This window comes from Ochotona curzoniae, unplaced genomic scaffold, assembly GCF_017591425.1.
Source record: "Ochotona curzoniae isolate NIBS_2020 unplaced genomic scaffold, NIBS_Ocur_1.0 contig_2210, whole genome shotgun sequence".
In the NCBI taxonomy this organism is placed as follows: Eukaryota; Metazoa; Chordata; class Mammalia; order Lagomorpha; family Ochotonidae; genus Ochotona; species Ochotona curzoniae.
In genome coordinates, this window is record NW_024465369.1 from 44,253,479 (window position 1) to 44,265,862 (window position 12,384).

The following is a 12,384-nucleotide window of genomic DNA, read 5'->3' on the forward strand; positions in this document are numbered from 1 at the left end:
CTGCCAGAAGAAAATTCTGTGTCCAGTTTATGTTTGGACTTAAGAGATAATGTTTCAGGAATAATCACTTTTTCCTCTATTTCACATCTCTATCTTGTTTCATTTCTTCCCCGATTCCTATAGGTAGATGAATATATAGCTTTACTTTCTCTAGGACATTGAAGAATAGGTCATTTTCGGGTAATTTTGTTATTGCCACGATTAAGATAATTGTCCTATGTCTTTAAGCATCTCCAAAGAAGAAAAAGAAAAGTTCTGATGATAAAAAGTTGCTGTATCCTGTTGATGACCAGAAAATGTATAAAGAAGCACAAGGTAATTGGATATTATGAAAAGAAATAGTAAATAGTAATTTCAAGAAAGCTTGAATTTGATGATGACCTTTTCTAAAATGCAGATAAATGTTCTCATCTCTCACCAGATAACCATCATTAGTGGTGTTTACCAAAATTATATAGCCTTTGCTTTTACATTTGGTTTTAATTAACGAGTTATTATTTTCAAGTTTTTTCACCAGTGTCAATTTAGAAAATGAAGTTATTATTATTTTTTTTCTTTAAAGATTTACTTATTTTTATTGGACAGTCAGTTATACAGAGAGGAGGAGAGAGAGACAGGAAGAGCTTCCTTCCACCAGAGCTGGAGCTGAGCCAATCCAAAGCCAGGATCTAGGAGTTTCCGGGTCTCCCATGTGGGTGCAGGAACCCAAGGCTTTGGGCTGTCCTCAACTGCTTTCCCATGCCACCAGCAGGAAGCTGCATAGAAAGCAAGGGCACTGGGATTAGAACCGGTGCCTACATGGGATCCCGGCAAGTGCAAGGCAAGCACTTAAGCCACTAGGCTAATAAATGGGCACTGGGCCCATTATTATTATTTATTAATAGAGTACATAATACCTAACAAATTACAAAATAACTTTCTAAGATTCAAATGAATTTAGAAAATGCTGAAATGGGTGAGAATTAAGAGTTAATTAAGTCCATTAACTCCAAAGCCACTGTAAATCCCCCACAACTGCACCTTTCCAGGATAAAGTCAGAGCCCAGAAATACCCACATCCTCTCTTTGATATAGTCTGCATTATTCTGTCCTCTCGCCACCAGAAAAAAAAAAGGTATATAATTTGGTTTTTACAACTGCATTAACTTTAACATCACTAGCACAATCACATGTGGAACAGTTTTCACATTCCAAAAACTACCTTCCTGCTATCCGTTTCAGATACACATTCTGTCTTTCTGCACATAGCTACTCTCAGATACAGTTCATTGTGTTTGGGGAGATGTGATTTAAATGGAACCATGAAGTGCTTAATGTATTTCTAAAGTGACAGTATTCCCCGTTATACACAATGCCTTTAAATTCACCCACGTTTACACACTTACCATAGATGGTTATTTTTGTTTCTGAGCACTATTCTGATAAATTATGCATTAGAGTCTATCTCGTTGGCAGTTGATGGATATTTAGATTTTTCCCATGTTTTGGTGATTATCAATAGAATGACCAGAAGCATTTCTATGCAGCTTTCTGTGTAAATTAGGAATCCATTTGTTATATTAGTGAATGCTTAAGTTTATGAAGGACTATCCAACTATTTTCTAGATTGGCTGTGACATTTTGCACTTCCATCAGTAACACATGAGGGATCCATTTGCTGTACATCATTGCCCCTATTTTTTCTTATCGATATAATTTCTTTTAACCATTCTTATAAATTTAGATTTGTGTTATAAAGTGATAGTGCCCATTAATCTATAGTTATTAAACACCCTTTTTCCATCCCATGTTTTTCTATTGAACATTTAGTAATATTCTGCTGACTGAGAATGGGTAAAGATGTAGTACTTGAGTCCATTTAAGTAAAATTATATCAAATGCAAATGAACTTCAAGTGGAAGGTACAGATCAATATATTGTGGAGAATGGGAATTTTAAAAATGAATGGATTACGGCCCGGCGCGGTGGCACAGTGGTTAAAGGTCCTCAACTTGCATGCCCGGGATCCCATATGGGCGCAGGTTCTAATTCCGGCAGCCCCGCTTCTCTTCCAGCTCCCTGCTTGTGGCCTGGGAAAGCAGTCGAGGATGGCCCAAAGCTTTGGGACCCTGCACTCGCGTGGGAGACCCAGAAGAGGCTCCTGGCTTCGGATTGGCTCAGCTCCAGCCGTTGCGGCCACCTGGGGAGTGACTGATTGGACGGAAGATCTTCCTCTCTGTCTCTCCTCTCTGTATATCCGCCTTTCCAATAAAAATCAAATAAATCTTTTTAAAAAATTGAATGGATTACAAAGTTGCATGGAATAATCTTTGAGGAAAATGAATATTTATTCTTCATTGGTGAGATGATTTTAGTTTTAAATATATTTCAAAATTAATTAAATAATCAATCTAAGTGAGCAGGTGATACTATATTTCAATACACTTAAATAAATCTGAAAGTCACATTTTCCATTTACTTTTAGGGCAGGCATCAAATACTGCTTATTCTCAAAGTAATACAAAGGATATCTTAAAAAAATCAGCTTCACTTGTTGTTCCACCAGATGTACAGGATGATACAGAAAAAAAGGTATAAAACATATTTCACAGTTTTGACAGAGTTTTTTTTTTTTTTTTTTGTCTCTATTTCACTTTGGATTCCGTATACCCTCTCGTTCACTGGAATGTAGCTGCCTAATGAGGCACTTTGCCAGAAATCAACCCAATAGATATTTAACAATTATAATTATAGCAGTAGTTATTGTTTATTGACCACATACTGTTGATTCAAGTTGTAAGTCAACAAGAAAATTGGTCAGATTGAAGATAAAAATCTATGCATAATTTGATATGCTTAGAGATTAATTATCCTGTGGGGCAGCAGATGTAAAAAAATGTTATTATAATAAGATGAATTTGAAATGATAAATTTTATTTTGATCCTAAGAAGTATTTTTGGCACTCATTCCGTAGGATTAGATTGGCTATGAATGTATTAGACTGAATTTCTCAAATGAATGACTCAAAGCTTTTTAGAACTAGCCTTTGAGTGTGTCAAAATGCTTTTATATAAGATACGGAATTCTGGAAGCTTGGTTTTAGCCTGGTGCATTTGATTTTTTGTGAAATGTATCCTAAATTGTCAGTGTTTATTGCTCCCTGAGACAACTTTTGTCAGTGCTTTAGTAGGGGGCATCTGCACTCATTTGATTTATTGGTAGTATGGAACACAAATACTAACAAGTGTTTTTCTCTTTAATGTTGTACCATCTAGCTAAATAAAAAATCAAGTGTTTTTGACGTTAGAGGTAAGAAAATGGAAAATATTTGTTTCTATTTTGTTATTAAATACCTCAGTAGATTTTTTACCATATAAATTTTTTAAAATGTGCTTATTAAAGCATATATAAAGTATGATGTAAAATGTGTTACTATTTTAGCAATTAAAGTATTATATATCTCGGTGGTTGTTCATAGCAAATTTCATTTCAGATTTGCCAAATCAGTGTCCCTACTGTAAATGTTCATACTGATAGCTAGAGTAAGCTACTGACACGCTATGATTCAGGAGGTTGAAATACAGAAAACTAGACCCAGAATTTTTCTCATATTTAGTTGCTGTCAATTCCTCACAACCAGTTCATCTGGGTTTACATTTCCCCTTAGAAGAAATGGGAGTGTTACTTTAGATTTTTGTTAGATTTGATGTTAGATTTAATGTCAGCACTAAAAGCACTCACATGCACTCCTGTATACACAAAATGAGATATTTCCATCCATTGACAAACGATACCCTCATTCAATACAAAACTAAACCATCTTCTTATTTTAACTCAGGCACAAATCTTGAGTTATGTCTGAGTCTTCCTTTTTCAGGTATTTTTGTGGCTAAAACTTGTCACTTTCTCCTCATCTTTTATCCAAACCTGTATATCTGCTCCTTGTTTCTATTTTTCTTTCAATGATAGATTCCTCTGACTGTTTTAAATTTTAAATTTCTTCTTCCCCCCCCTTTTTTTTTTAAAAAAAAACCTCTATATATTTTTCTTCTGTGAGATCAGTCTTTCTGATATACAGTGTTATGTCCATATGCAAGAGGTGGGTGTTGTCTCATTGCATACTGAATAAAATGCAAGCAGCTAATTCTGACAGTGGGCTATGGTTCGTTTCAGCTTAGCTTGGCATAAGGAATTAAATATATTAGAATGAGAAGCTAAGAAATTTGGACTCACCCTTGAAGGCAATGGTGAACCACTGAAAATTTGTAGGCAGTAGACTTCTAAGGAGTTACATTATTAATAGATATACTTCTGTAATTCAAACTCCAATTGTGGCAATTCAATAATTGTGGTAGCTTTACAAAGGGAATGTTCTATTGGATTTATTAATTAATATCATCCCTAATCAAGCAATATGATATTCTCATAATTAATGACTTCTTCTTTTGTTAGGAGCTATATACACATCAGCTCAAGAATCAACCATGACAGCTCAACCATCACCCACAAAAACTTTTCCCAGATCTTCACAGTCCTTTTTGGATTCTCAGAAAGGCGAGGTATATAATATTTCTCTTATTTCAAATGCAAATAGAACAAATAAATCACAATCTTATGGTCTTAATGGGAAAATAAGAATGCCATTTGTAACTAATATACAACTATATTCTTTGAATTTAATAGTTCCAATAATTAAAGTGTAATGCCCTTAGAACTGTCTACCTAAACATATCATAAAATGCTAGTTCACAATATATACTTACATTGTTTAGAGAAAGTAAGAAATATTACTTTGATTTTCCTTATTTTACCTTAAGATTTACTTATTAATTTGCAAGGCAGAGTTACAAACAGAGGGGGAGAATAGGAAAGAGAGAGAGAAAGATCTTACATCTTTTTGTTTAATCTCCAAATAGCCACAAGAGTCAGAGATGGGCCAGGCAGGAGTCAGGAGTCAAAAGCGTCCTTTCAGTCTCCCACATGTGTGGCATGGACCAAAGCATTTGAGCATCCTCTGCTGATTTCCCAGTCACGTTTGCAGGTAGCCAGATCAAATCTGACACAGCGAGTACACAAATCTGTGACCATATGGATGCAGCATGGCAGGTAGTGTTTTAGCCAACTATGCCACAATGCCAGTCCATGGTTTTTCTTATGCTAACTCAATACTTTTTAGCCAGTGATTAGTTAGCCGCCATTTGCAAGCTATTAGGAAAGATTCAAGAGTCAACCTGTGAACACAAAATATGTGTTCACTGTTGCACAGAGAAAAAGAGGAAAGAGAGGAAAAGACAGAGAGATCTTGCATCACCAAGTTCACTCCCCAAATGGCTGCAATGGCCGTTACTGGGTCAGTCTGAAGATGGGAACCTCATGATTCCAGATCTTCTATGTGAGTGTTGGGGTCTAATGTCTTAGGTTGTGCTTTACTGCTTTTCTAGGACATAAACACAGAGCTGGATCAAAAGCAGCTGTTACATGAACAAGTGCCCATAATGGATGCCGGTTCCCCGGACAAAGGATTAGCCTGATGGGCCACCATACCAACCCAGCTTTTCTGCTTTGTTTTAGGAATCAAATCCACAATTTGATCCTTTGTTACCATACTGGCAGTACCATTCAATGTGCTAAATCAAGGTAGTTTGAAAAAAAATAGATTTAAATTTTTTTTTAAAAAATTCCCAAATGAATTCTTCATGAGTAGGGCAGAATATCATAATTTCCATATCCGTAAGGCATAATAATTGCCAGAGTATGCATACCTCTGAAAATGCAGCAAGCATGCTAAACTACACTCCATATAATTCAGTTTTGTTATAAACAAACATTTTAGGTGAGTTATTTATTATTTGAAGGGTAGTTACAAAGAGAGAAGAGGAACATAAGAGATTCGATCTACAGGTTCAGTCCTCAGGTGACATCAGTGTGTCCACAGTTGGGTGCAGGACTTCAGAACTTGGGGCATCTACTGCTTTCCCAGAAGTATCAGCAAGCAAACAAATCAGAAGTGAAGCAGTGTCCATATTGAATGCTTATGTTACAGGTAACAGCTTACCTGCTGTGCCACAGTGCTGGCCCCATAAATAGATATTTAACAGACATATATTGTGCTTACTGAGCTGTTTTACTACATTGATAGGCATCTTAATTATGCTAAAAGTAGTTATGTGTGTGTGCGTGTATGCACTGACCCTTTTTTAAAAATTAAAAAAAAAAGATTTATGTATTTTTATTGGAAAGACAGGTTTACAGAGAGAAAGTAAGACAAAAATCCTCCAACCACTGGCTCATTTGCTAAATGACCACAATGACTAGAGATGAGCAGATCCGAAGCTAGGAGCCAGAACAACTTCTGGGTCTCCCAAATCGGTACAGGGTCCCAGGGATTTGGGTCATGCTCTACTGCTTTCTTAGGCCACAAGCAGGGAGCTAGATGGGAAGTGGAGCAGCTGGAACACAAACCAGTGTCCACATGGGAGCCCAATGCTTAGAAGGGGAATATTAGCCAGTTGAGCCACTGGGATGGGCTCAGTATTGACTCTTGAAGCAGTCATTTTGCCCAACATATTTCAAAGACCATGCCCTCAATTTTTAAAAGAAACATGGAAAAATTATTTTAAAATATGTCCAGAAGAATGTTCAGGAATTTCCTCAAGCTCCAACTGTGCCTTTTCCCCTAATTTACCAACATTGTATTTTTTATGTTAACAATTCTTAAATGTGAGTATAATTATATATCAACCTCAAAGTTTTACTGGACCATCAGATACTGTTATGGACACACACAGATGTGTTAGGAACTTTTGAATTCTACACATTAAATAACTTGCTACCAATATAATTAAATGTATTTATTTTGAATTTACACAAGAAATTTTCAAATTCTAAAATTTTTATATTCTAAATATGAAAGTAATCATTGTATTTAATACTTGGGAACAAATTATTTGCTAATCTGTTTGTTTTGTTGTGAAATATTTAGAAAGATGCGAATGTTGACTGGAATCAAAGAACAGCTAAGAGATCAAGCCACTTCTGCGAACCAGGTAAGGGTCTGTAGCAGTTATCGATGGAATCATGTCATCTATGTTTAAACAGAGATTTATTTATTTTTATTTAAAAGGCAGATTTTACACACACACACACAGAGAGAGAGAGATTGATTCTTCTATCTACTGGTCCACTCCCCAAATAGTCACAAATGGCCAGAGTTGAGTTGAATCAAAGCTGAGAGCCAGGAGTTTCTTGTTAATCTCCCACATAAGTACAGGATTCCAAGGACTTGGCTATCCTCCATTGCTTTCCCAGGCAATTACCAGAGAGCTGGATCAAAAGAAAAAAAAAAAACCAGGATGTCTATTGGCTCTCATGTGGGATTCCAGTGACACAAGGCAGAGAAGTAATGCCAGCATCACTGCGCCAGCTTCTGAAATCACAATGTGTTGAATGATTGTTTCAACTGATATTTATTCAGCTCCTTTAAGCTCAATATAGTGATAAATTTGAACATTCAAAAAAGAGAAACCATGATTTTATTCATATATTTTTTTAGCATACATTATGGAGGTAGCCATTGCTACGCAGTATGATAAGTACAGTAAAATAGTAGGAATGGGGATGGATATTCAACCCAGCAGTTAAGACACATGTGTATGAGGACAGAGTTGTAGCAGAGTGAGCCTGGAACAGCTTTGGGTGTTGTGGGTGTGTCTTTTTAGACACTTGGATTTTGTATACAAGTATCACATTTAGATTTCTGGCTCTGCTAAAACAGACTGCGGGAGACACAGAAATGGTTCAAAGGCTTCGTACCCTGTAATTCTCCTGAGAGACTTAGATTGGGCTCTCTGCACCTGAATCTGGTTCCAACCCACTTCCTGCCATTGGGAGCATTTCAGAACTGAACGAGTAGATGAGTGCTCTGTTTCTCTCAAATCAAAAACTATAACAATTAGACATGTATAAAAATCAAAAGGCCTAATACAATGTCTACACCAAACAAGGGTCGTAAAATTTCACAAAACAGACCACAGCTGAGACACAAAAGATGCTAAGAAACTTTTGTTGTTGTTAAGTCAACACTAATATTAAAAAACACTGAAAATTTTGCTGTTTAGGTTTGTGTCGATTATGTTCTGCTTTTTAAAAAAAAAATTGTTTATTTTTGTTGCAAAGTCAGATAGATATACATAGAGGAGGAGGAACAGAGAAGAAGATCTTCTGTCCTCTGATTCATTCCTCAAGTGGCAGCAGCAGCCCAAACTTAGCTGATCTGAAGCCAGGAGCCTGGAGCCTTTTGCGGGTCTCCCATGTGAGTGAAGGGTCCCAAGGCTATGGGCTGCTCTGGATTGCTTTCCCAGGCCACAAGCAGGGAACTGAATGGGAAGCAGGGCTGCCAGGATTAGACCGACCCAGTGCCCATATGGGATCCCAATGCGCGCAAGGCAAGAACTTTAGCCACGAGGGTATTGTGCCGGGCTCTATGTTTTGCTTTTAAAGCAGCGTCTTTTCTTTTTAAGATTCACAATCTTGAGGTATAGTAGACTATTAAAAGTTGTGTACATTTTAAGCATAAAAATCTATTTTCTGTGTGTATGAATTAGGGAAAAAATCACTGTGTTCAAGCTAATTGGTGTATCTATCACCCCACCTAGTTATTGTGTGTGTGTGTGTGTGTGTGTGTGTGTGTGTGTGTGTGTGTGTGTGTGATGAGAAACTTAAAAACTTAAGCAATTTAGAATAATTCAAGATGCAGGAGAGTTCATATGTAAATAATGTACCATTTCATATTAAGGATTTATGCATTCATGGATAATGGTATCCTCTGTTATCCTGAAATGAATCTTCCACAAATAAAAAAGAATAACTCTACTTCAGTTTGTCTTCAACAAACAATGGTTGTTTTTAAACACTGGTTATTATAAACAGTACCACAATAAACATGGAAGTGTGGATAACTTCTAAACATACTGATTTCCATCAACTCCCTAGCAAACAGGGGTCTTTCTTATCTTTAATTCTCTTTGTAAGTCTGCCTTTTCAATAAAAATATATATTTTTAAAATGAAAACATACTGATATCAGTTCCTTTGAATGTATACAGTTTGGAATTGGTGTATTGAAAGGTAGCCCTATTTTAATCATTCTAGTACCTCCATCCCCTTTTCTGTAATAATTGCAGTGATTTACAAGACAACTAACAGTGCTCAATGGCTCCCTTTTCTTCACAACCTAAAACATTTTTTTTTTGTTGTTGTTCCTGATAACGTCTTCCCAATAGGTGTGAAACCATATCATGATGTGATTTGTATCTGCATTTTTCTGTTGATGTAGAATATTAAGCACCTTTTCCATATCCCTTTTTGTTACTTACATGCCTCTTTTTGAGAATTTTTAAATTATTCAATGTCATAGTTGAATCTGAACAATTTTTTCTTATATGAAGTTGTATGTATGTATATATGCTGGATATTGACACTTTATTATATGATTTGATTATATTTTCTATAATTCTGTAAGTTGACTATTCATGTGTTTAATATGTGTTTTGCTATACAAAAGCCTCTTAGTTTGATAAATGCACATTTTTCTTTCATTGCCTATGTTTTGGTGCCTATGATGTATATCATACACAAAAAATATATGCTGGCTGATTGTACTGATGCTAAAACATGTTTTTGTTGTGCTTGTTTAAGTTATAATATTTAAGTCTACATTGCAATTTTATTTGTTTCTTATATGATATAATGGTCCAAGTTGATTTTATATTTAGATATTCAGTTTTTCTTCTTCATTGTGTTCTCTTGGCACACCCTTCATTGATTAGTTCTTTATGTGTGCATGTCTTATTTTCATGAGAATTCTCCATTGTTCTGTGTCTCTTTATTTCAGTGCTATAGTACTGAAATAGTTTTGAATTTTGAAATTTAAGAGTATGGTGCTACCTAATTGTTTTCCTGATCTAAGGTTCCTTTGGCTATTCAGATTCTTCTGTAGATCCATGTGAATTTTGGCCTCCTTTTTATTTATTTTATTGGAGGACACTGAGATTCTATATACAATGACACTGGGAATTTGTAGATTGCTTTGAGTTATGTAACGTCTTTTTATTATTTTCTGAAAATGCACCTAGTTAAAATTATATATTATTTGATTTGACTTTTGGAAAATAAATATTCTGTTAGAGAAAAAAAAATTGTGGATTTAATTAATCAGTTTAGTAAGTTAAAACTACTTATAATAAGAGTGAGATATTTTAGAGTTTCATTGCACAATAAGCTGAGTGTACATAGCGTTAATATACTATATATTTCTTTATTTTAAAAACCTACTAGGTATCATTTTAGTACTTTCACTATGAAGAAATGCTAAATGAGATTTATTTAAACTGATAGAACATGACACATGTATATATATATAAGGGAATTCACATTATCCTACAATAATATAAATTTTAAGTTTGTTGATATTTTAACAAGAGAAAAATTTGTAATAGTTGAATTTTTTATGTCTCAATCTTTTTCTTATTAAATTTTTCTCATGCAATTATTCAATTTATCAAAATGTCTAAGTTTCTTGCCAAAAGGTTATTACATAGCCTATCCATATGGATCAGGTTATTGCAAAGTAATGTATATAGCATAATGTCTAAGGGAGTATATTCTGCTCCCACACCGGACGTAAGTTTACTCTGCATTACAATACTAAAATTCATATTAGTTTGGTCAATATACTTAAAATCTTTGCTCTCCAGCTTTCTCAGTTATAAGAATGGGAGTGATAACAGCAATGCTATCATCATTATGCCAGTTCAATTAGCTGATGTTGTTAAAGTGCTTTGGCCTGGTGTTGTTGCCCAACGCCATGCTGCTTACTACTCCAGCATGCCAGTTCAGTGTACCAGGAAATCCTGGCTACACCACTGCTATTACAGCTTCCTGCCAACATGCCTAGTACAGCAAAGGAAAACAGTTGAAGTAGTTTGGCTGTGTCACCCACATGTAAAGCCAGCAATGGAATCTCTGGCTCTTGACTTCATCATGGCCCAGATTTGGCCATTGACATCTGGGGAGTGACTCAGTTAATGGAAAGTCTTTCCATTTCCATCACTAGGCCTTTCAAAAGAAAAAAAGAAAAACCCACAAAGAAATATTTTAAAATGTATATTCATAATGTTCTTAAAACAATGATCTTACATTGGTAATGACTGTGTGTGACAACTAAAAATGTACCCAAAACTTAACAAGTAATATTTTAATTCTTTTCTGAGTATATCTAATTTTCAATTTCGTATTTCATTTTTAAAAGATTTATTTATTTCACTGGAAAGGCAGATTTACAGTGAGAATGAGAGACACAGAGAGAGATCTTTCACACACTGTTTTCACTTTCCAAGTGGCCACAATGACCAGAGCTGAGCCAATCAAAAGCCAGGCACTCCATCTAGGTCTTTCATGTGGGTGCAGGATCCAAGGCTTTGGATCATCCATCCTCTTCTGCCTTCCCATGCCACAAATAGGGTGCTGGATGGGAAATGGAGCAACCTGGATATCAACCGCTGTCCATATGGGATCTTGGTGCTTACAAGGGGAGGATGAGTCAATTGAACCATCAGGCCCATTGTGATTCATTTTTTGGTACTCATGAGTTAGCTGGGTTGTTTTCTAGTTTTGTTTGTTCCTTTTCTTTTTTTTTTAAGATTCTACCATATCCAATTTTCAATTTTCTTGGTTCTGTTATTTTATTTCTAATTTTATTGTTTGTTGGACTGAAAGTCTACCAGCCTTTTGAAATACCTGGAGAATCATGGCTAAGCACATGTGATTAATCTCAAAACACATGCATGATTAAAAGAAATGAATGTTGTTAATTTGGGGTTATAATGTATTTTTTAAATGCCCATTAAATCAAAATGACAAGTTATATATTTAAATTTTCCTACTTGTTCTTGAAAATATCAGAAATAATTGATCAACTCTTCCACATTTTTTCCCATTCTTATAACATCTTGACTCAAGTTATTAGGCATATCCAAATTTTACCATCATGATATTTCATCTGGTGAACTGATGAATGATCTCTTGCAATGATATCTTTTTGTAAAGTTTTCTTTCATCTTACTAAAATGTGCCAAATTTTTGTAGACATGTCAGTCTTAGGGTCATTACATGTTTAAATGAATCTTATGAATGTTATAACTGAATTTTGGTTCATATTTATTTAGTTTTAGAATTTCCAACTTTGAAGTTCATTTTCAAGCACATTAATTACACATCTTTGGAAAAATTGTGTGTTAATTATTTTTTCTTACACTTCACACTTTTCTATGATCAATTACACTTTTTTTATGAAGTACTCCTTTTTTTTATTTCTATGTGGATAATTTTCCTTTAAACATTTACTCT

At 35.0% G+C, this 12,384-nt stretch overlaps 1 protein-coding gene across 1 annotated transcript in view; it reads left to right on the top strand.

The window, feature by feature from the left end:
* FSIP2 (fibrous sheath interacting protein 2) overlaps nt 1-12,384 on the top strand; it is a 79,901-nt gene that overhangs the window by 18,614 nt on the left and 48,903 nt on the right. Inside the window, exons 9-11 of the mRNA XM_040972007.1 lie at nt 229-315; nt 2,465-2,571; nt 6,963-7,026. Of these exons, the coding sequence (XP_040827941.1) occupies nt 229-315; nt 2,465-2,571; nt 6,963-7,026 (258 nt within the window). The remainder of the gene's footprint in view (nt 1-228; nt 316-2,464; nt 2,572-6,962; nt 7,027-12,384) is intronic.